At 42.7% G+C, this 25700-nt stretch overlaps 1 protein-coding gene across 7 annotated transcripts in view; it reads left to right on the forward strand.

The window, feature by feature from the left end:
• lama5 (laminin, alpha 5) overlaps positions 1 to 25700 on the forward strand; it is a 463481-nt gene that overhangs the window by 251876 nt on the left and 185905 nt on the right. For 6 of the 7 annotated variants that reach the window (XM_049753597.2, XM_049753598.2, XM_049753599.2 and 3 more), the window contains 10 exons: positions 4738 to 4876; positions 9787 to 9929; positions 10061 to 10164; positions 10230 to 10386; positions 18077 to 18240; positions 18308 to 18416; positions 19388 to 19485; positions 19561 to 19774; positions 19852 to 19978; positions 22092 to 22231. In XM_049753597.2, the coding sequence (XP_049609554.1) occupies positions 4738 to 4876; positions 9787 to 9929; positions 10061 to 10164; positions 10230 to 10386; positions 18077 to 18240; positions 18308 to 18416; positions 19388 to 19485; positions 19561 to 19774; positions 19852 to 19978; positions 22092 to 22231 (1395 nt within the window). The remainder of the gene's footprint in view (positions 1 to 4737; positions 4877 to 9786; positions 9930 to 10060; positions 10165 to 10229; positions 10387 to 18076; positions 18241 to 18307; positions 18417 to 19387; positions 19486 to 19560; positions 19775 to 19851; positions 19979 to 22091; positions 22232 to 25700) is intronic. The other variant, XM_049753594.2, reaches the window with a different exon arrangement.

A 25700-nucleotide genomic window follows, 5' to 3' on the forward strand; every position in this document is an offset into this window, starting at 1 on the left:
TACAGACGGTTGAAGAAACCACATATTGACTGACTGACTGACTGACTGACTGACTGACTGACTGACTGACTGACTGACTGACTGACTAGAAAAGCGCTGATAAAACATTCCAATGTTCTCAAATATCTCTGTTTTAACACAAAATAATAAACTAAATAAATGAATTAACTGCTGCTGCATTATTCTCTGTGGTTGCTTTCTTAATGAAATCTTGTTGCCTCAGCAGACGTGTTTTAAGACTGGCAACCTGGTTGGCTCTCTCATCTCCCTGGTATTTTTCGTACTCTTCAGCATGTCTAGTTGAATAATGACGTTTCAAATTGCATTCCTTGTGCACCGCAATTTTTTCAGTGCAAAAATGACACGTCAGGGTGCCCCTGTGCTCAAGAAAGAAATATTGCACTCCTTACTTTTCCTGAAATTGTCTGTGCTCATCACCGACCTTTCTCTTCACTGCAGGCTTTGAAAGAGACATCTTTAGGGCTCTGTAACATGTGATTCCACTTGGAGTCAGTCTCGGGTCTAACTTTAACTTTCACTTGCGCTCTCCGATCGTTATCGGAGAAAGCCATATACATGTCAGAGAGATCCAGATAGCTATCGGAGTTCTCCTTCTCCGATCGTATCAGATAACGGCAGTTATCCGAATTTCTCAACTGTCATGTAAACGCACTTACTGTTAAGTTTCAGTTTCACTCACGACGCGCCTACAATTAATTGGAGGACTGTGGGCGCAGAGCGGAGTCAGCGGCTTCATAGCTTCTCCTCCGCCCAGCTTACTGGAGGAATGAATGAATAAGTGAGCGAGGCACTGGACAGACCTGCCGATGTCCCGCCCTCCAGAGCCACCGTGATTGGTTCATTCAGCATATTATCGTATATAGCAATTATCGTCCCAGGGGCTGCGGTTGGCCCGCGGGCCGCGAGTTTGTGACCACTGCTCTCGACCCTGCGGATTTCTTTTTGGCCCTCGGGGTCACTAAAAGACTAACTAGTGTTTTACGAGCGAAGGTTACGGGACGGAACGTAAGGCACAACTAGGTCGACGAGATACCAAGGCGCTAAGCCATGCAGTGTTTTATAGGTTAATAAAAGAACCTTCACATCTTAAATGGATCGGTAGCCTATGTAAGTTGGCTAATATTGGGGTAATGTGATAACATTTTCTCGTACATGTGAGCAGTCTCACCGCATCATTTTATACCAACTGTAGACTTTTAAAACTGGAATTAGGAAGACCAGGCAACAATTTGTTACAGTAGTCAAGGCGCGAAGTAATAAACGCATGTATAATAATTTCCGCATCACGAGTTGAAAGAATTGGATGAATCTTAGCAATATTACAGAGGTGAAAAAACGCAGTTCTAGTTATGTTCTCAATGTGTTTTTTGAAAGGACAGTGTTTGGTCAAATATAACCCAGAGATTAGCTACAGTATCACTTTGCGTAATAGTACATTTATCCATATTTACAGTAGTTTCCTTAAATAGGTGGTGATAACGAGCAGGACCAATTATCAACATCTCGGTTTTATCTGGGTTAAGACATAGGAAATTGAGAGACATCCATTGTTTGATCTCAGCAAGGCACACCTCAAGATTACAACAATCCCGCAGATTTGTCATCGATAATGGCATATATAATTGGGTGTCATCCACATAACTTTGAAAACTAATGTTATATTTATGTATAACGTCCCCAAGCGGAATCATATAAATACTAAATAGTATTGGTCCAATTACGGATCCCTGCGGGACACCACACGTAACATTAGTGAGCTCAGAGTTTTGCCGTGGACCACGCGGAGGGTCCTGTCAGATAGATAAGAATTAAATCAATGAAATGCTGACCCTGAAATACCAACGCAGGTTTTAAGGCGTTCTAATAAAATATTGTAATCTACAGTGTCAAAGGCAGCACTAAGATTGAGTAATAGTAGTACCGATGAGATGTTTGAACCCATCGCTACGAGGAGATCATTGGTCACTTTAGCAAGTGTTGTCTAGTGGAGTGGTTCGCTCTAAAATCAGACTGAAACAATTCAAATTGATTGTTAGCGACCATGTCATCATTAACCTGCATTAACTACTTGCTGTGAACGGGAGATTTGAAACCAGCCTGTAATTACTGAGACAGTCTGGGTCGAGGTTTGGTTGCTTAAGTAGTGGTTTAATAATAGCGATTTTAAAGGCTGTTGGCACAATACCAGAGGAGACAGACAGATTAATTATATTTAAGATGGAGTTTGGCTGGAAGCGGGTCAAGTAAACACGTTGTTTGTTTAGCCGCGCTACCCAATTGTGTAAGCCTTTCAAGGGACAAGCTTTTAAAATTTGAGAGGGATATCGCATGATTGTCAGCTTCCGTAATCGGCGGTCTTGACTGAGTGATTAGAATGGTCACCGTGATCTCATCCCTAATGGATTAAATTTTTTTGAGCGAAATGTTTCAGGAACTCGTCGGCTAAGAAGAGGGAGCTATCGGAGGTCGGCTGGTGTAGCATTAGCTTTGCCATCGTATCAAACAAGTATTGAGGATTGTTTTTATTGAGACCAATTATTCGCGAGAAATAATTAGTTTACGGTAGTACCATTATATTCTAGGTTGCCAATCCTCGGGATAATACCAAATCTAAAGTATGTCCATTTTCATGCTTTGCTGCCTGTATTGCTTGTGCAAAACCGAACATATCAATTATTGCTTGAAATGCCGCAGTAAGTGGCTCTGATAGTGAATTTATATGGATATTAAAATCCCCGCAAATTTTTATATTATCTGCATTTGTCAGCCACAAATTCTGAAAATTCATCCAGGAAACGGCCTGTGGATCGAACAAGACTTTTCAAAACAACATTTTTAAATGCGTTAATCAAATGAGGACTAAGTCTAAGATCGGAATTGGAGATAAGGGTTAGGGGATGGTACACCCCCACCCTTCTTACAAAGACGCGCAACATGCAAGCTCACAAAATTTGGAAGCGAGGCCTCATTAAGCGGCATCAGTTCATTAGGTTTTAACCAGGTCTCGCAAAGACCAAAAATGTTGAGATTATGGTCTGTAATGAGGTCATTAACGCGCATCTTTTTCATGTGGAGTGATATAACGTTTACAAAACCGAGTTTGAGTCTAATCGGTTAATCAGAATTCATATCTATCTAAAGAATTTTGGACGAAACACGAGTAAGATTGAGTTGTCGAGGTCCGGCATTACCTTTAAAAAGTTTATTAGCGCGGCGGGACGAGATGACTGTAGGAATTCGATAGTTAATGTTTGGCAGACACATACTGTCATTATGAGCAATCAGCGAGACCGGTCAGGACGGAGTAACTGGACTTGTCTCCCACCTCAGTGGAAAGTGTGTCAATGTATGCTGTAGCACCATTCAAATTGTGACGTTCGAGTCTACACAAGGAGCTATGTGCATGATGCGGGTCTAGCCTAGCGCTAGTTAGCTTTAACTTAACAGACTCCAAACCTATCCTAACTGGTGGCCTAGCCACCTGTGACCCAGCCTGCTCTAAAGTGGACTGTCATGAACAGCTCAAACGGTAATCTATGTTACTAGAAAGAGTGATGGCGATTGCCATCTAAAAAATGCTGCATGTTTGAAGTTTCTATAGAGCACTTGGGTATCCCACAACACAACGAGCACAATATTATGTGGAAAGAGAAAACCAAAGTTCAATTGATAGGGAGAAACACACAACGCCGCGGGTGGAGGAAAATCAGGAGCATCATGGTACGGGCATGCTCTGCTACCTCAGGACCTGAGCAGCTTGCGATTGTCAATGGAAAAATGAATTTGCAAGTTCGTCAAGATATTTTAGAGAATAACTTGAGTGTTTCAGCAGACCAATGATCCAAAACATAGAAAGAAATCAAAACAAAATTGCCTCGGATGAAGATGTGTTCTGATCTGGCCTTGTCAAAGTCCAGACCTGTAGATAGAGGAGGAAGATAAAGGAAGCACGAAAAATGTATTTATTCATTAGGAAGTATTTATTCTTTATTTCTGACCAAGGGAACTGATGTTATATTGTCCCATTTCACTCTCATTGTTGAATGCGAGTACCAGTAAACTAGGATTTGACCTAAGGAAATTATGAGCCTCACTTTAAGACAATTCTAAAAATATGGTTACCATGAAGCATCAATGAAGCACAAAAATGTCAAATTGTGCCTCCAATTTCTTTCAGTGCAAATATACATAAATCAGTATTGTGTTTCATTTAAAGCCAAATCAATTATCAGCAGACAGGTCTGTTACATTACTACATTTCAACATTACTTTGAGCTATATTATTGTCATCTCTTTTGATTGCTTTTAGTATTGTAATTCGTTTTAGCTGGTTTTTAGTTCTATTGTTGCCTTTCCTCAGCAAAATGCTCGCTGAGATTTTATCATCAATCCATCCAATTATACGGTCTCACTTTTGTGGATCTGTGCATGCAATGCCTTAGAAAGCTCTCAATGTATTTTGTTTTGTGAATAATAACTAAGTAAAGAAACAATTTAAAGATTCAAACCCTGAGCCTTTTCACCATGAGGCGAACAACACACCCCACCAGCTGCTTTAAATCACTCATGAAAACAAATCAATGAAGTTCTGATGCAACATGCTATCACATTGCCTTACAGCCATGTTTGTGTTATGGAATTTGTGATATGAAGTTGTGTTTTCTCTTCTTTCCTTCACCCTCTTGGGGTGCCTGGTGTTGGTGGTTGTGCATTCAGTCAAAGGTGCTGGTGCCGGTGTGGGTGGGTTCTCCAGACCTCTTCCGCATGGTGCTGCGCTACACCAACATGGAAGGCGTAGACATCCGGGGTCGAGTGTCTGTGCTGGAGGACGATGGGAAAAACTTCTGCGCCAACTGTGAGTGCTGCTGGTATCCGATTTCTTTATGCTCTTCATCTTCCTAAATGGTCTTTCAGCTTCATGCCGCCGATGGGGCGTGGTCACAGCTTAGTGCACAAACCTCCTTTTTTGTTTTCTACTCCTCTTGTATCTCTTCCTTTTTCTCTTCTTCCCATACATTCTCCTTTTCCCATTTTTCCTTTTTTCTTCTCTTGTGGATGTTCTTCCTCATCTCATATTGCTCCTTATTGCTTTCGTTGTCGCATCTCTTCTTCCTCTTCCTCCCTTTGTGGATCATCTCTTTCTCTTCTTTTGACCTTTTTCCCCTTCATCCTCCTCTTGTGTCTCACTCCCCTCATAACTCCTCCCTTTCCTCATCTTCACATCAACCTATCTATCAACTTCTTCCCCTTATACTCAGTGGTTTAAAGTGTCTGTACCATGCTATTTTAAGCTTTCCAGTTGATTATAATGGATTGAACCTAATCCAGCGCTTCATCGACACAGTATGGTGCCCAAAGCACTTTACAATGCCTCACATTCACCCATTCACACACATTCATACAGGCATATATATGATTATGGCACAATGGCGGTCTAATTTCTTATGAAATGTGAGTTATTTTGATGTCTGTTTCTAACCTGGAAGTACGACGACTGGTTCAGTATAACTTCGCTTTCGATGTACTCACACATTTCGTGAGTAGACTCGTGGTGTGTTCAATGACGGCATATTATTCATTCATCTTCCGAACCACTTATCCTCACGAGGGTCAAGAGCATGCCGGTCACCAGCCAATTGCAGGGCACATACGTAAAGGCAAACAGCCATTCACACCCACAGTCACACCTACGGACACTTTGGAGTGGTCAATAGGCGCTCCATGCATGTATTTGGAACGTGAGGAAACCGGAGCACCCGGCAGAAATTCACGTAAACATAACATGCACAATCCACACAGGAAGGCCGGAGCCGGAATTGAATACTCCACCTCTGAACTGTGAGGCGGACGTGCTAACCAGTGCCCCACCGTGCAGCCACCGCATATCATATTATCTATAATCTATTATATATTTATTCATTAATTATTTCTCAGAAGAATCACTCAATGCTCTACTGTTACCCACAGCCTTTTTTATCTGGCATCAAAAAACCACACATCATCTCAAGTTGCAGGGACAGCTTCTCTAGACGCGTGTTTTGTCTTCAGGGGCAGTACAGACGGTGGCTCTTCACTTCGTGATGTAACAAAGAGAGAACCTGGTTGTTTTCTTGGTTCAGGTGGCGAAGGAAATGAGCAAGAATGCTCCAGAATGAGTGAATGGATGAAAAGACACCATTGTGGGTGTTTTTGGAGTGGAATAAGCATTTTAAAATGGTTCAAAACTCAGAGAAGTTAATTCAGCATTATATGGGTACTCTAAATGGGCTGGTACGCAGCGGTACGGAGTTTAGCTTCTCGTGTACCAGGACATGAGTCCACAGTACACTCTCTTGTTGTATTTCTTGCACTTTGTGAAACGAGTCCTTAAAGTTTACTTTCAGAGGTCCCACATTGAAGTCATAATGGGGAAAGGGAGCAATATTGAAAAGTTTGTTAAATATCTGGTGATCCCATTTTTCTGTCGAGTCTTGTATTTGCCCAAACAATCCCCCCGGTTACCGTTTACTGAATGGCATTAGGAACGGATGTAATATTAAATCGTTGAGAGGGCCGTCCCTTTTACCCACCACTTATTAGTTAGATCACTTGACCATGGATGGAAAGAAAGGCAAAAAAGGCCTGCTGCCTGCCAGACCCAAACATGTTGGTTCCTGGTTCCTCATTTGATCTGAGATGTTCCTAACATCCACCCGGCCAGTAGACAACACCTGATCCTAATACGTTATTTGTCCCAATTTTGCAGTGTCAATACTGACGACCCCCAAGCATCCATCTAGCCAGTAGACAAAATCTAGTAAATCTGAAGTATGTCCTTTTCAGACGACACAGATTTTTGTCATTGACGGCGGTCGTGCTGTCAGGCTACAAGATAAATACAATCGTGTGTCTTGATATGTCACACACACTACCAACCAGACCCGTCCAATTGTTACGTGCTTTCTACAAGATTCAGTCCGTCGGAGACTTAGACTTTATTGTAATGATGGTAAAGGCACCTTCATAAACCTTGGTGGATTTGGACAGGTCTTAGTAATTTGAGCTCAGCGAGACAAAGTGGGAGACAAAGTCTATCATTCACCTTCGCAAAGGAGCAACCAGAAGCCAGCACTAAGCAAGGGACTTTATTGAAAACAACTGCAATGTTATTGACGTTCATGAACGAGTCAGCGTAGAGCAATGCTTCTCAGTCATTTTCTGTGATGCCTCCCCCCTAGGGAGAAGAAAACATTTTGCGCCCCCCCATGTTATTAACATTAAATAAATAAATAAAAGAAAAAAGAAAGAATGTGCATCACTTCGCCTGAAATTAAAAAATAAATTATTATTAGTATATAAACTATAAACATTCATGACCAACAATTTTATGCTGAAAAAATACAATAAAATAATAATAAACATACATATTAATAAATTAAACAACAGCAATAAATAATATTAAATCACCAACATTAACTCAGGAGCACAATATATAAAACATTTTAACCTACAAAACAAAAACGAATAAAACAATTTGTGCTGTTTTTTTAAATCAAAATGAGGCAGCATGACGGAGACCATATCCACGGGTGCATGTAGTATCAGCTCTTCTGCAATGGTGTGTTGTTGTTTTTTTGCACTGAGCAATTTGGTACGTTGCTTTATATGATGCTGACAGTGCTTGCTGATTGACTGAAGTAGCATTCACTAAGTGGGATGAATGTTGGCAATATTCTGCCCGTTTTTGCTGAAAGACCTCAAGCATCTTATCAGCGTGAATGGGGTGCAATGACTTTAAGTGCCGCCTTAATTTATTTGGCTTCATACTGTCCGCTGCCAAGATTGTAAGGCACAGTAAACACATCGGTCTTTCCTCGTCTCCCATCGTAGTCACACTGAAACCGACCGCTACGTACTCGTCATCATATTTCCTTGTCTTAGCTTTCGTGTGACTCTCAATTCGCTTATCTCCGTCTGTCTCCGCCGTTCTTTTCAACCCGGTTAAATATTTTTCCATGGTTTCCCACTGCAGTTTTTATCGCCTGCTCTGTGCTGTGTGTGCGTATGTTCCGTGCGCTCTACACTGTAGAGCAAATATTCCTTGCACACACTATTACAGTGATACCGTCACTCCCACCTACTGCAGTGGATGTCTCATTACCCTTTAATCTAGTACAGCCAAAAGAAAAGTATGTTCCATGATGTCTCACGCGCCCCCCTTGGTAACACACCGTGCGCCCCAGGGGGGCACACCCGACTATTTGAGAAGGACTGGCGTGGAGGAACACTGGCGTAGAATACGAGTGGGCTATGAAAGTGTGCTCCGCTCATTTCCTATCTCCATGGAAACAATGGCCAGCTATCTAGGCTAGATTTGTGATGCGGTGAAAGTTACAGTACCTTGTGTGGCCGATAATCTCCTCTTTCTTCACTGCTTCCTCTTCTTTTGCCTTCTTCTTCCTGCCCTCGTCTCTTCCTCACTTCATTTTTACAACATTCTCAAACATGTTTTCGTCACACAAAAATAAACCTAAGTGAAACACAAACCGGATTCGGTTGAAGTCGGGAAATTGTGTAAAATGTAAATAAAAACAAAATACAATGATTTGAAAATCCTTTTCAACCTATATTCAATTGAATACACTACAATACACTACAAAGATAACTACTGGGCAGAATGGCTCTTCAAATGACGGACAAAGTTTGAAGTTGTCGTCTGGCTGTCTGAAATGTTTCTGTAGCATATCTTGCACTGTGCTGTCCGTGTTTTCGTCATAAAGGTAATTACGATAGCTGAAGGTGATGACTTGCAGTACCACTCCCGCTCCCGCTGACATGTTTGTGCATGTCTGATATAAAGGGGCGTGATTCTCCAGTAAACACGTTAGGTACGTAGAGAGGGCACGACTGATTGATTGACAGGGTAGTGATCCAATCATTACAACGCCATTCTCAGCCTGCGCTTCTACCATGTTATCGATATTATTTTTTAAAATGTATTATTAATTTTATATTCAAACTGAAAACATAAACAAAATAACTCTGAAGTCATTCAAGTGATCATGTCTCAAGTCAAGTCCTGGGTATTTAACTTCCAAGACCAAGTCGAGTCTCAAATTTTTTTATTTTTTGTCAAGTCAAGTCACAAGTCATCAAAACAGCGACTCGAGAGTTCCCATCGCTGCGTCTGAGGGATTGAAGGTCACGGTCATTCAGTCTTGGTTTCCGGCCGTGGTGCTTACGTGCAGTGATTTCACCAGATTCTCTGAACCTTTTGACGCTATCATGGACCGTAGATGTTGAAAACCCTAAATTCTTTGCAATTTTGCTTTGAGAAATGTTGTTCTTAAACTGTTCAACTATTTTCTCACGCAAAGTGGTTAACCTCGCCCCATCCTTGCTTGTGAATGACTGAGCATGTTTGGGGAAGCTCCTTTTATACCCAATCATGGTACCCACTTATTCCCAATTAGCCTGATCACATGTGTGATTTTCCAAATAGGTGTTTGATGAGCTTTTCTCACCTTTCTCAGTATTTTTTGCCACCTTTCCCAACCTCTACTGGACGTGTTGCAGCCATGAATTCTAAGTTAATTATTATTTGGCAAAAAACAATTAAGTTTATCAGTTTGAACATTAAATATGTTGTCTTTGTAGTGTATTCAATTGAATATGGGTTGAGAAGGATTTTCAAATCGTTGTATTTTGTTTTTATTTACATTTTACACAATTTCCCAACTTCAACTGAATCCGGTTTGTACTATGATAATGTTGATGATCTTCCAGGTTCTGAGCAGTCCAAGCAGATTGTCTTTGCTCCCACCACGGGCCCAAGCTTTGTCAACATTCCCCAGAACAACTTTGTGGAACCATTTGTTCTCAACCCTGGAGCTTGGGCAGTGTTCATAGAGGCTGAAGGAGTTCTCCTTGTGAGATTCATTAGTCATTATGCCTTGAATATGTGTGTGTATGTGTGTGCGTGTGTGTGTTTGTGTGTGTGCTTGTGCGTGTGCATATGTGTGTGTGTGTATAATAATGACATAATAATCCTTCTGCTCAGGATTTTTTGGTCCTTCTGCCAAGCTCCTACTACGAGGCTCCCATCCTGCAAATGCATATTACAGACCCATGCATGTTCAGCTCTCCACTGGATGCTAGCCACAAGTAAAAATGTTGATTTTGCTTTTTTCCTATGTGCTACAACTATTATATATATTTTTGTGTCTCAGCAGCTGCTTACAATACACATACTTGTCTCTGGACGCCTTCCCTTCTGTGTCTGGCAATGACGCCATTTGTCGCTATGACAACCACCTGCCACGCCCCTGCTCCACCGAAAGGCTTACTCTTCGCCATCCGAACATGGCTGTCTGCAGTGGCTACGATGTAAGAGCATGAATTCCTGTGTTTCTCTCTGGGCTTGCATTAATATCACACAAATTACAAGCTCTTCACAATAATAACAAGTGACAGTGTAGCGATGGTAATGAGAATTCAGATGAGAGAATCATAGTCCGCGATCGCACATGTTTGTAAACGCCCTTAAAAATGCACTTACGTGGTTTAGTGTAGATGATTTTTTATTAAAACTAAATAATGCATTTTCTACACCGCTTTTCCCCACGGTCGTGCTTGAGCCTATCCCAGCAGTCATCGGGCAGTAGGCGGGGGACACCCTGAACTGGTTGCCAGCCAATCTCAGGGCACACAGAGACGAACAACCCCTTCGCACTCGTATTCGCACTTAGGGACAATTTGGAGGGCTCAATCGGCCTACCAAGCCTGTTTTTCGGATGTTGGAGGAAACCGGCGTGCCCGGAGAAAACCCATGTGGGCACGGAGAGAACATGCAAACTCCACACGGAGGGCCGGAGGTGGAATCAAACCCGCACCCTCCTAACTGCGAGGCAGACGTGCTAACCAGTGCGACACTGAGCTGCCAAATAATGCATATATGCACTGAATTTTTTTCCTACACTGAGTAGGGTAAACGGTTCTCAAAAAGCCTGACCACTTGAGACAAGGCCGTTTTTGCAGCAGACATAAAACAGTATGAAAAGGCCGCAGAGAGAGCAATATATATGTACCGTATTTCCCGCACCATAAGGCGCTTCGGGTTAAAATGTGCAGACTCAATTCCGGGAGTTTGTTAAATAAAGAGCCGGTTACCAAACCCACGTCTTAACTGTACTTAATTCACACATAGGATGCACCACATTATACGGTGTATGCATGCCATAACTTTCGGTAAAAAAAAAAAAAAAAAAAAAAACGGGAGCAAGACAGTGAGTTCGGTTGTAATTTATTCTACTGTTTAATCATGTATTGTATTGTACTCACATTGTTAATCGATATCAATACACAAATCCATTAAAGTCCTTATCTTCTGTATCCAAATTAAACAGTTGGGCAAGTTCGCCATTAAACATGACAAGTGTTCTCATCATTGTCATGTTAGTTTTCGGCTCTGATCCGGCCTTCCAGAAAGCTTGAGTTGTGCCTTGTAGGCATGTCTTTTTGTCGATGCCATTTTAGAGGGTCCTAATGCTGTTTGCTTTGCACAAACGATAGTATTTATTTATTGTTGGCAGCAGAGGTACATACTCTATGTGTTATGTACAATCCTCTGATTGGTTTTCTGCCCCGATCTACATAAAACGTAATGTCCTTTGATTGGTTCATCAGGTCAACATATTATGCCAGTATATTATGTCTCTGTGTGGCGGAAACAAAACAAAACGATCCACACAAAAGGCGCACCTTATTAAAAGGCGCACCCTAGTTTTTTTGAAAAATTGAAGGGTTTTAAGTGCATCTTATGGTGCGGAAAATACGGTAATTTAGGATCGCTATGGCAAGGATGTACTGCATAAAAGCGGTTCTTGTCCTACAAAGACCAAGATTCTTTGCAGAGAGATCAAGAACAAGGAAGAACACAAACCAGTAGCTCGTTCGACGTAGGTAACTTGACTTAGCTTGGTATCACCCAAGTGGTGAGTCAAAGGGAGAATTACGTCATCTGTTCCCAAAATAGCGCCGTGTATTAAATGATAACCAGCAGCATTATGTTGGCACAAAAATGGGAACACCATATATTGACCAAATTTTACAATATTGCTCCCTATCCACATCAAGACCTCAATGTGGGATCTCCTGAGGTACACTTTGAGGCGATCATCTGTGCAGTAAGTGTGTGATGGAAGCAGTGAGAGTCTCTGTCCAGCATGGAAGATAGCTTGGCTTTGCTCTACTCTTCACCTCCTCCACAAGTTGCAGAGGGCATCTGCGAACGGAGCTGGGCTTCTGAATGATCTTATCCAGTCTCTTCCTGTTAGCTGCTGTGATGCTGCCCCCCCAGCAGACCATGCCAAAATGACAAAGGCCACCACTGAGTCAAAGAAAGTCTTAAGGAGTGCCCTTAAACTTAAAAAAAAGTTAGTCCCGACGATCGTCATCACCCACACATTTGGGTGTGGTGAAATTTGTCCTCTGCATTTAACCCATCCCCATGTGATTTTGATCCATCCCCTGGGGGAGAGGGGAGCAGTGAGCAGCAGCGGGGCCGCACTCGAGAATCATTTGGTGATCTAACCCCCCAATTCCAACCCTTAATGCTGAGTGCCAAGCAGGAAGGCAGTGGGTCCCATTTTTTTTATAGTCTTTGGTGTTAGAGAGTTGCTCATTCCAACTTATTTTGCAAGAACCACACGGGAGACAAGCAAGTTCTTTTAGACACCTGCAGGTGGAGAGTTCACTCGCTCAAGAAATGAAGTCTGAAAACCCTCCCAACTGCAAGGACATATTTATTAAGTGAAAGAGTGGGGGCAAGAGTAGACTGAATAGGAAGCCCTTGTGCTCTAGTCAGGGGGTGTTTTACGACCTTGTGTAGGATGAGACAAGGTAGGTTATTTATTACCGGTTGCATTCCAACATAATCATACGATAAGGATAATCTGAAAAACCCTAACATTTGGTATGACTCGGCCAGGGTTTGAACCCACAACCTTCCAGTCTCAGGGCGGACACTCTACCACTAGGTCACTGAGCTGCATCCCATAAAACCTCAGCCTTCTGAGAATATATTGTCTCCTCTGTCCTTTTTTTGTAAAGTGTGTTTGTGTTATGGGTCCAGTCCAGATTATTGTTCAGATGAACACCCAGGTTACCATCTCAAGGGTCACACACAATCTCAAACCTATAAAATAATCACTAAAACATATGCTATTTGATACTTGTATGATATTATGAATATATGGGCCAATTTGGCATTTGACAAGCCCACCACCTAAAAAGACTTAAATGTCGGACCTTGAATAACTTTTAACAATAAACAATCAGCCAGATGATGATCAGTGCTTTCTTTCGCTCCAATAAGCCTAGTGTGCCAGAGGGCACAAATCCTTGACTGGCCCCCACTCAGTCACAGAGCACATATGTACAAGAGACAACTGTTTATACTTCTTTGTATTTAAGATGTAACAATTTATACTTCTTAGGGTTTATGTTGTCGAAAATTGCACGGTAAAATATGAATTGAAAATGTTTTTTTCATGTAAGTATTTATTAGTATTTTACCCTAAATTTTCTTCCAGTGCTACTAAAATTTCAAGTTAGGGGCTGCTGTGTTCTTAGTAAAAAATATTAATCTGGAGACCAGCACTCACTACTAGCCAGTCTTTATTGCTTGAAGTTGGCTGTTTCGTTTACCTCGCGCCGTACTAGTCCCACTTTGTAACATTGGGAATATGCCGCCAGAAAAGGTCTGCTTTTGTTGTGACAAATTGGCAATAGAAACATTACAATTTCCCATGATGCTTAGACACAGAAGCAGAAAGTAGTTCTAGTTCTGGTTTGTTGAAAACATAGAGGCCTGTTAGCAATAACTTGTAAATAAGAAGGCACACATAAATGTGAAAATATACTATAGGAAGGAATTTAAGTTAACATGTACCACGCAGTCCCGCAGACTGCAATACTTATCCTCATTGTAACATTGGAAACTCACCACGAAAAATAGCTCACATTAGGCAAGTAGGGCTACATTTCCAATGAGTCTTATACACGAAATCAGAAAGCAATCAAGTTGCGATATGACAGAAACTCAATGCGCCTTCTAGCAATTGGATGTGGATAAGTATGAGAATGCTTAAAAATAAAAATAAATGAACTGTCGAAGTCAAAGTCTGCTTTATTGTCAATTTCTTCACATGCCAAGACATACAAAGAGATCGAAATTATGTTTCCCACTATCCCACGGTGACAAGACATAGTACACAATATATACATACATACAAGTAAACAACACAAAAAGTAAAAACAAGAAGGCACAAACAATAAATAAATAAGAGTGATGAATAAATAATAAATAAACAAATAAAATAATAAATAAGAGGAGCAAAAATGGAGCAAGTGTGCATACAGCAGACAGTCAGAATATAGCGCAAAAGTACAGGACGTTACACAGGAGGGGGGAGAGAGTTCAGGATCCTAACAGCCCGGAGTATAAAGCTGTTGGTCAGTCTGGTGGTGCGGGAGCGCAGACTCCTGTACCTCTTCACCAGAGGGCAGATGATCAAACAAGGAGTGAGCGGGGTGACTCACATCACACACAATCGTGGTCGCCTTGCGGGTCAAGTCAAGTCAAGTCAAGTTTATTTGTATAGCCCTAAATCACAAACAGTCTCAAAGGGCTTCACATAGACAAAAATTGACAATTATTTTCAAAGCATCCCCTGATCTTAAGCTCCCAAAATGGCAAGGAAAAACTCAAAAACCCCTACCAGGGGAAAATGAGAAACCTTGAGAAGGGACCACAGATGTAAGCATCCCCCTTTCAGGATCACCAGGTTGTAATGGATGCAGAGAGGGCACAAGTAATACATAATATGAAAATAAATGAAAAAAATGGATGTCGGAGGTGCCCTCGATTGTCCTGGCAGTGTCTTCAAGGAGGTTGAGCTGCAGTTTCCTCATCTTGAATTGGTCCCCGAGAATCCAGCTAGCCGCCAGCTTTTGCGCCACCTAACCCCCTCCCCAACCAGGGAGGAGGGTGGGCAGAGAGAACAAAAACAAACTCCGGCCGAATCGGCCACTACAAGTTAGTTAAAGGCCATCTCATAGAAATGTGTCTTTAAACGTGTCTTAAATGTTTCTACTAAGGTAGCAGTTCTAATATCCATTGGTAGGGCATTCCAAAGCTCTGGAGCTCTGGAGGGTGAGATGGGAGGTGTAAAGGTCCTTCAGGGAGGGGAGTGAAGCACCAATAATCTTACTAGCTGTGGTCACTATGCGCTGCAGGGCCTTCATGTTGCATTTAGTGCAACTATCACCCCACACAGCGATACAACTGGAGAGGATGCTCTCAATGGTGCCACGGTAGAATGAGGTCATGATGGCCGGAGGAGCACTCGCTCGCCTGAGTTTCCACAGGAAATACAGGTGGCGCTGAGCTCTCTTCGCCAGTGACGCAGTGTCTGGTGCTGCTCACTCTCTCCACCACAGCACCGTCGATGGTCAGTGGCAGGTGTTGGGTGCGACCCTTCCGGAAGTCAACAACAATCTCCTTGGTCTTGTCGACGTTCAGCAGGAGGTTGTTGTCCCTGCACCACGTGGCCAGAAGGTCGACCTCCAACCTGTATTGAGTCTCGTAGCCCCTGGTGATGAGACCCACCAGAGTCGTGTTGTCGGCATATTTCAACACGCGGTTGGTACTGTAAGTCGCAGTGCAGTCCTGTGTCAGCAGGTTGAAGAGCAGCGGACTGAGCACGCAGCCTTGGCGGGCCCCCGTGCTCAGCGTAATGCTGGCGGAGATATTGTGGACAACACGTACTACCTGAGGCCTCTGACAGAGGAAGTCCAGTAGCCAGTTGCAGAGGTAGGTACTGAGGCCCAGCTTGTCGAGTTTGCAGATGAGTCGCTGTGGTACAATGGTGTTGAATGCAGAACTGAAGTCCACAAACAGCAATCGCACATACGAGTCCCTCCTCTCCAGGTGGGTGAGGGTTGAGTGGAGGGCAGAGCAGATGGCATCCTCAGAGGACCGTTTGGCTTGGTACGCAAACTGGAAGGGGTCTATGGTGAGGGGGAGAATGGACTTGATGTGCTCCATGACAAGCCGCTCAAAGCACTTCATGATGATGGGTGTCAGTGCCACGGGGCGGTAGTCATTGAAGCAGGATGGAGCAGGTTTCTTCAGCACAGGTACGACGGTGGCAGCCTTGAAACATGAAGCGACGATGGCCTGCTGCAGAGAAATGTTAAAGATGTCCGTGAAGACACCCACCAGCTCCCCAGTGCAGTCATTCAGCGCTCAACCAGGGATGTTGTCTGGGCCCGCTGCCTTACGGGTGTAGATAGCGGCAAGCGTCCTCCTCACGCTATCGGCAGAGAGGCACAGGGGCTGTTCGTGTGGAGGGGTAGGGGTCTTCAGCGGGCAAGTGCCGTTCTGAGCGTAGAAGCGAGCAAAGAAGCGGTTCAGATTGTTGAGCAGACGAATGTTGCCCTCACAGCTCTGCAGCACGGGCTTCTAGTCCGTGATGGTCTGAATGCCTTGCTATAGGCTCCGTGCGTCCCTGCTGTCTTTGAAGTGGGCGGTAATCTTGCAAGAGAATGCCCTCTTCGCTTCCTTGATGCTCCTGGACAGGTCGGCCCTCGCTGTTCTCAAGCCAGTCTCATCCCCAGCTCTGAAGGCTTTGTCCCTGGCCCTCAGCAGCCTGAGGACAGCCCCTGTCAGCCATGGCTTTCAGTTAGCCCGAGTGACGATGCATTTTGTGTGGGTCACATCATCAATGCACTTCGAGATGTAAGAGGAATCAGAGTCAGTATACTCCTCTATGTCCGTCTGATTGACATAATGAAGAACTAATGAACTAAACAGCTGATAGAAAGCTGACAATCATCCATACATCAGGCACAATTTAAATTTGTTTAGGATCTTTACGGTCTGAAAAATACAGCAACCAAAATTTGCCATTCACTTCATGTAATTTTAAGAAAAAACATGCTGTATTGGTATTTATAGAGGACCAACAAACAGTTATTTTATGCATTATATATTTTTGAAAATTAATCAGCCAATTAGTCTGTAATCACTATTTTTTTCTGTCTCATTTTGGAATCAGCCTGAAAAAATGGGCCTAGTATAGACATTACCATATTTTCACGACCAAAGGGCGCACCATACCAAAAGGCGTAGTCTCAGTTATGTGTGCCATTACTGTATTTAACACACACAGGGCACAACGCATCATAGAGCGCATACATGCCATGATTTACGGTAAACAAAAAAAATGTCACGGGAGCAAGAAAGTCAGTTTGGTTGTACTTTATTCTACTGTTTAACCATGTACTCTACTGTACTCACACTATTGCTGATCGATATTCATACGCAAATCCATCCAAGTCCTCATCTTCTGTATCCAAATTATACAGTTGAGCAAGTTCGCCATCTGACATGCCAATTTCCCTCGTCATTGTTTCGTCGTTGTCACGTTGCTCTGCGGAAATGATCCCAGCTTTCCAGGAAGCTTGAATTGTACCTCGTAAGGATGTCTCTTAGTCTATGCCATTTTAGAGGGTCCTAATGCTGTTTTCTTTGCACAAACAGTTGTATTTATTTATCAATGGCGGCAAAGGTACGTACTCTTCGTGTTACGTAAAGTCCTCTAATTGGTTTACCGCCCCGGTCGACGTAAAACGTAATGTCCTCTGATTGGTTCATCGGGTCTACATATTACACCTGTTTATTACGTCTCCGTGTGGCGAAAGCCACACAAAACAACTTTACAGAGTTGTACAAACGGTAGTATTTATTTATCTATCAATGGCGGCGGAGGTACGTACTTTGCTCAAATGATAGTATTTATTTACCAATGGCGGCGGAGGTACGTACTCTACGTGTTACATCCAGTCGTCTGATTGGTTTGTATTTGAATGCTATTATAAACCCGCGAAATAGTGAAGTCGCAATAGGTGAATCGTGAAATGGCAAGGGATCACTGTAAATATGATTTTAAAAAAAGCCGGTACTATATGTGAATTGTTGTTAACCAGATATTTTTCCAAACCGTGGCAACAGATCAGAGTGGAGATGAAAGCAAATGTGAAGCCTGGGGACGTCTATGTCCTAGTGGTGGAGTATGCCAACGTGGAGGAGTCGCCACAAACGCTCGCTGTCACCTTCAACTTGCCAGGAGCCCAAAGACAACAACACAGTGTTACTCTGATACGCTGCACTTACAGGTGCACCCGCAGGCACTGTTGTTCAGAAAGTTATACGGTCATCTTCATCTATTTTGTGTTTGCACAGCTTCCTGTGTCGAGTGGTTGCCGTTGATGAACACAAGCGAGTGGCACGCTTCTCTCTGCCAGGTGACACAGAGCTCCAGCTGTCTGCCGAGAACGCAAGCTTTTTTTTGGTATGCATGCCATTCCTCTCATATGATTTGCAGATGAAGTTGTGCAACTCTGCTGATTATTACCAAACCCAATACAGGAACATGGGTGAACATATATTTGATGTTTAAGACTGTGGTCTCCAACCATCTGTCCGATACAAATATTTATATGTACTATATGTAGGTGAGTGTGTGTTTGTGTGTGTGTGTGCGTGCGTGCGTGTGTGTCGTGTGTGTGTGTGTGTGCTCGCGCGTGTGTGCCTGCGTGTGCGCGTGTATGTGCGCGTGTGTAGGTGTGTGTGGTCTGTGTATTTGCGTGTGTGTAGGTGTGCATTTCTTTGTGTTTGTGTGTGTGCGTGTGTGTGTGTGTATTTTTGTGAGATGTATTTTCACAAAATCAGTATGTCGCTTTAACTCAAATGCTGATGAATGCAATTTTAATCAAAATGTGTCCAAAATATCAATGTTTGTTTTTTGTCATATTTTGAAAGCTAACCATGTGTTTAAGCTAATTTGAGAGCATCAGAGCATCTAAAATTAAAAAAATATATATATATTATGAAGCTTTGTCAGAGGCGGATTAGTGGTTCACTACACCACAAGAAAGGAGCAAATGAATTTCAACTGCCTGTTCTGACCATTCTCTACATTTCATTGACAGTTTTAACTTTTTGGGAGACAAAATACATTTTAAGATTTTGAAAATTCATTAAATAAGTCTTGAGTAAAAATATTAAATGCCAACATATCTTCCTACATCACGCCATTCCTGCTGCCAAGGTCAAGAGCAAGAAATTCCAATCTATCTGTGGTTGTGATACTATCGGAACTCTTACCGCACCATCCTGAGTCTACAAGTGTTATCATAAAAACGCATCAGCCCTTTCTGATTTATAAATTCAGGTTTGCGTTTCAAGATGTGGGAGTAACTCAAAATTGGCGCCTCTAGATGCAGGTCCAAGTGTTAATTCAACGTTGTCCTGGTGTTGTAGCACAAAATCCATTTGGTTCCTCGAGATCACTTCTCCATGGAGTATGTGGATCCTAAAGTCCTTTGCATTAGCACTCATGGACACTTCTCCCAGGACAGGTACAATAGTCTTCATCATCTTCATTTAATAATGTTGTGACCCCCATTCACACCAGCCTCTCCGCTCCCTTGCAGCTCCTCTTGCGTCCCCTCGCGCTTTCGCATGCCATCCAACTCACTGGTGTTGAAGGAGGGTCAGAGCTCCAACATGCCAGAGCCCATCTTGGCCTCCCACACAACCGCTCCACCTCTGCCCAGTCCCCAGAGGGAGCCATCAGCCCGGGCAGCAGCAGAGCTACCCCCTCAGGCAGCGGACAATAGTGACCATGTCAGACTTCACTCGCAACAGGTAAATACTATATAGAGCCACACTACTGATGCATTAGGTCTGTGCTTTGTTTACATTTAACATTTCTTCTTTCCCAGAATGCAGCAGTGTACTCTACTCATGTTCACGCATTGGGACGGTATGTCTTCATCCTCCATTATCACCAACCTCTGCACCCGACTTACTCCATCCAGGTCTACATCAGCGGTGGGCGAATCTGGAAAGGTAAGACATGATAGAGAACACAACATGTACTGTATGTATCCATGTACAACCTCGGAACTTGACACTGATTTTTACCTGAAGGATTGGAGTTCTGAAGCAATTTTCTAATTTTGTGTAAAACAGTACATAAACCAATAAAACAACAAAAATACAGCACAGCAAAAGCGGTGAGCACAGCTTTACATGGTCCGTATGTGCCACTTAACATGTTGGACATTCAAAAGACAAATAATGAGCTTCAAATAAATTAAACGTGACAAAATAACACTATTTAAACACAAAATGTACTTACCCATGGTAATAGAGTGAAAACCCCGGAGAAAATGTCCCCTGTTTTTACACGGTTGTCATTGTGGGGACTCAACTCTTCAGCGTGAACCTCCATTATCTTGTGGCCTCGCCAGTGCAGCTTTCCGGACTCCACCGAACACGACTACAGTCGGGTGTCGCAATGGTTTAAAACCCGCTAAACAACAATTCACGTCGGATTCCGAAGCTTTGTCTGAGATCAGAGGCAAAGATCTCCTGACATTTTCCATCAAAATCAGAATATGTTGAGTACTGAGACGGTCGAATTCTGGGGTTTTACTGTATAAGCAACTGATACATGTGTAGTTCTTATTTACGTACAACGGTGCTGGTTAGTGTTGCTGCATTTTGTTCATATTTACATCTGAGTGTATTGAACCTGATTTACTCAGATTCCAAATAACGTGCCATGTGGTAAATTGTTTTTAGTTTATCAAATTGCGCTGTTAATGAGCATGTTCTGCTTGACCAACAACTGTGGCTTGTAGGGCGTGTCTTACTCAGGCCCAAAAAACAGCTTTTCAATTGGATCGTCACACTAACAGATTGCTGGTTATGTACCTTCGGAAGACACTAAAAAACCGATGGTAAAATGGCCGAAACTGCTAATCCTGTATTAAAATTAGTGATTTGCGCTTTGTGATCTTTTTCACCACAGAAAATCTGGGAGATCACTGATCAATTAAATTTGAGGTGATGTAATCGGAAATAGTAACGGAAGAAGTGAACATATACACAGATATTGTGTATGAAAGATTCATTGCCATTGATTTGTGTCTGTTACGAACCAAAGCTAAACATAATAAACCTACATAAACTGCAATCGTAAAGTTAAATCAAAATAAAATATATTGTATAGCCCTTGCAAAAGAATCTCAAAGGGCTTCACAGACTCACAAATAATCGCCATTCGATGATCCAATCCCTGAATCGAAAAACTAAAACTAAAATTCCCAAAACTTTGTGAAGGGCCCATGCATGAGGATGTAAATTTGCCCGTTAAACTCATTACAGGGGAGGTTAACCCAAATATTTTCTTAACAAAAATATGTTGTATGTGCATCCATGAGTGTAAACACAGCATTAAAAGTATTTGTGGAATTAGTTAAGCAGCAAAATTCAACTACTTTTATCCATCTCGAGGTGGCCATTTTGCCACTTGCTGTCAACTGAAAATGTCATCACAGTTGCCAGGTCTCAAGTCACAACCAATCACAGCTCATCTTCAGAAAACTCAATCATTGCTTGGTTGTGGCCTGAGCCCTGGCAACTGTGATATCATTTTCAGTTGACAAGTTACAAAATGGTCACCCCCTGAGATAGATAAAAACAGGTGGACTTTGCCTGTTTAATTCATATTCCACGAATAAAACAATCTGAACACTGTGTTTTGACTACTTTGACTGCATAAAACATACAAAACAGGTGGATTTTGCCTGTTTAATTCATATTCCACAAACAAAACATTCATCTGAACACTGTGTTTTGACTACTTTGTCTGCATAAAACATTCTTCCCCCAAAAACTGGGATTGACTTTCACTTTAAACTTTGCATACACATCAAGCCTGGCAAGACCACTCTTGTTTGTTAGAGGTTAACTGTGCTATTTTCATATACTCAGTAGCACAAATAAGACCCTGCTCTAATCTATCTCCATCTGTTAACCTCCTCTGACCTCAATATTATCCCCAGTCTGCCAATACTCTAACATGACCAGGACTATGAGGCTAATTGGTACTTCATAGCTCTAGTTTTGATTGTTTTTGTTGATGTTTTAACTTTCTACTATAATTCTGCTTCAGGCCATGCCAATGCCTCCTTCTGTCCGCATGCATATGGATGTCGAACCGTCCTGGTGTCGGAAAACCAGATCATCCTTGACGTCAGTGAACACAAGCTGTTCCTCACTGTGCAGATTCCTGCAGATAAAACACTGTGGTTGGTAAGTTACAATGGTAACATTGGACCCACACAATGCAACACAACTCAACTCCAAGCCCAAGCTTCACTAATGATTTTTTAGTCAGCAAACAAGTCAAGTCAATTTTATTTTTATAGCCCTTAACCACAACGTTTCAAAGGGCTTCACATAGCCACAATTGACAATTATTCCCGACATTCCCTGATCATAACTCCCAGGAGGGTAAGTAAAACTCACAAAAACCCAACTGGGGAAAAATGAGAAACCTTGAGAAGGGACCACGGATGTGAGGATCTCCCTTCCAGGACGACCAGGCTGCAATGGATGCAACACACAATATAGAACAATACAAACAAAAAGCAAAGTGGATGTCCATAGTCAAAATGAAGAGCTCAGTTGTCATTACAGTGCCTATGAAGAAGTGGCCCACCTCAGATCTAACCCCATTTGGTTGTTGAGGAATCCAGGCAACCATTTTCAGTTTGGGTGTCACCTAACCCAGTCGGGCTTATTGTGTCTTGAATGCTTCTATTAAGATAACAGCCCTGATATCTATTGGTAGGGCATTCTTAAGGTCTGGAGTCCGAATCAAGAAAGCTCTTGACCCTGCGCACTTCTTCTTGGCCCTTAGGGTCACAAAAAGACCAGCATTTTGTGAACAAAGGTTTCGGAAGAGAACGTAAGGTACAACTAGGTCGACGGGATAGGAAGGCGCTAAGCCATACAATATTTAGGTTAGCAATTGAACCTTGAAGACATCTTTAGTGGACTGGGAGCCAATGCAAGTTGGCTAGTATTGGGGTAATATGATCAAACTTTCTCATCCTTGTGAGCAGTGTAGCTGCAGCATTTTGCACCAACTGTAAATCATTAGTACTAGACATATATACCAGAGAACAAAACATTACAGTAATCATGGCGTGACATAACAAATGCATGTACAATTTTTCACGGGATGAGAGAATCAGACGGCTCGTAGCAATATTGCAGAAGTGAAAAAATGCAATTCTAGTTATGTTCTTAATGTGTTTTGAGAATGAGTTTGGTAAAATATAACACTGAGATTCATTACAGAATCACTTTGTGTAATAGTACATTTATTATTATGTAATATTGTTTACAGAGATTCTGTTAAGTGCTAATGATGAGCAGGGCTGATTATCAACATCTGGGTTTTATCTGGGTTAAGAAGTAGGAAATTGAGAGACATAAATTGTTTAATCTCAGCGAGAGGCCTCAAAATCACAGCAGTCCACCGGATTTGTCATTTCTAACGCCATTCATAATTGTGTATCGTCCACATAACAATGAAAACTACTGTTATATTTATGTATAATTTCCCCAAACGGAAGCATGTAAATACTAAACAGTATAGGTCCAAGTACTGATCCCTGCGGCACACCACATGTAACATTATTAAGCTCAGAAGTCGTCTTACCATGTTCTTATTTCTCAAAGAGGAGCCACGCTGTGGCTCCTCTATGAGAAATAAGAACTAAACCAGGAAGTGCTGATCCCGAAATACCAATGCACATTTCAAGGCGATTTAATAATATGTTGTGATCAACAGTGTCAAAGGCAGCAGTAAGGTCGAGTAATAATAGTTCAGATGAAGTGTTTGCGTCCATAGCTAAGAGGAGATCATTAGTTATTTCAGCAAAGGTTGTCTCAGGAGAGTAGTCAGCTCTAAAACCAGACTAAAAAGGTTCAAATCGATTGTTAGCAACCATATAATCACTAAGATTGTTAGAGATTTGCTCACTCCAACTTATTTTGCAAGAACCACACGGTAGACAAGCAAGTTCTTTTAGACACCTGCAGGTGGAGAGTTCACTCGTTGAAGGAATGAAGTCTAAAAAACTCTCCCTCCTGCAACGGCATATTTATTAAGAGAAACAGAGTGGGGGTGAGAGTAGGTTGAATAGGAAGCCCTTGTGCTCTAGTCAAAACATATCAGGGGATGTTTTACGACCTTGTGGAGGATGGGACAAGGTAGGTTATTTATTACCGGTTGCATTCCAACATAATCATACGATAAGGATAATCTGAAAAACCCTAACAAAGATGTTGCGCTACGACATTCTCAAGAATTTTTTCAATGAGCAGGAGATTTGAAACCAGCCTATAATTAATGACAGTCCAGGTCGAGGTTTGGTCGCTTAAGTAATGGTTGAATAATAGCGTTCTTAAAGACTGTTGGCACACTGCCAGAGGAGACACATTTGTTATATTTGTAGCGGAACAGACAGTACAGCCAATTGCTGAGCGACAGAGACTTTATTGTGGGGAGGAAAGGGAACGGTGGGGCGCTGGAGCGGTGATCGGACTGGGGTGTGGTTATCAAGTGGTTGTTGCTGAAAGGCGAACCTGGTGGAATAGCACTCTGCTGGGCTTCTCACTGGATCGGGTTGGCTGCGGGCTGGGAGACTCCTCGGGAAGAGTAACCGGCAGCACGAACAGACAAACTAGACAGACAGACAGGCGTACCAAAATGGTAAGGGGAGTCAGGCTTACAGGGATGGGTGAGCTCAGCAGCATCACAAGACAGGCTGACAACCGGGTTAGCGCTGGCTGCGCTAATATAGCGCACTCAATGAGCACGCGACAGGTGGCGTCGATTCTGTTGATAGGAGGGGCGCGGTCGAGTAGCAGGTGGCATAAGCACGTGACAATATTTAGGACGGACGGTCCTAAAACCTGAAATAGTTCTTTAAATAGGTCGCTAAGCAAGTTTTCTGTTTTGCTGCGAGTGGACACTCTGATGAAGGCGGAAGAATCCGCCGAAACATGTCAGGTGAATAACCTAAAACAATTTGTTTGATATAAAAGAAACCAGTGAAGTGATATTTGAGTGTTGTTGGTGGTTTGGTGTTGACTAGGCCTTTTGCGAGCCAGTTCCCTAAGGTTAGCTTCAACGGCGAGTGCTCTGGCTCCAGGAATACCATTAGGAATTACTGTGACTGGATTTTTAAGAGTGATGTTGCGGGTAATGGAGTCACCTATGACCAAGATGCGAGAGCCAGTAGACCGAGGTGGATTGGGACGACTATGCGTCTTTAGAGGCTCATCACTGTTAGCAAGCCGCCTAGGGCGAATGCTAACCGGGCTAGCGGGCTGGCTACAGCCTGCATTTGTGTCCGCCACATCTATGGTTAGCGGGTTGTTCTGCTCTAGCTGGCGGACACGTCCCTCTAGCAGGGACAGCCTCTCTAAAAGAAGGGTGCAAGTGGTGCATGGAGCAGTACAAACCTTTTTATCAGAAGTCATATTTTTGTGCCCGGTGAACGACGTTTGACAGCAGCTATAGAGCCCCGCTGAATTCCGAGCAGTGACGTGGTCGAAAAGGTTTGCAGCTTATAAAAAATAAAGATAGTACGCTGCCAAAAGTAAAGTAAAAACATAGGAAGCGAGTGAGGGGAACTGGAAAATATGAATGTAGAGTGTATCTCGTCTCTCGTGATGGCGCTGTGATACACTCTGCATGACAAAC

Source organism: Syngnathus scovelli, chromosome 2 (genome assembly GCF_024217435.2).
Source record: "Syngnathus scovelli strain Florida chromosome 2, RoL_Ssco_1.2, whole genome shotgun sequence".
NCBI lineage: Eukaryota > Metazoa > Chordata > Actinopteri > Syngnathiformes > Syngnathidae > Syngnathus > Syngnathus scovelli.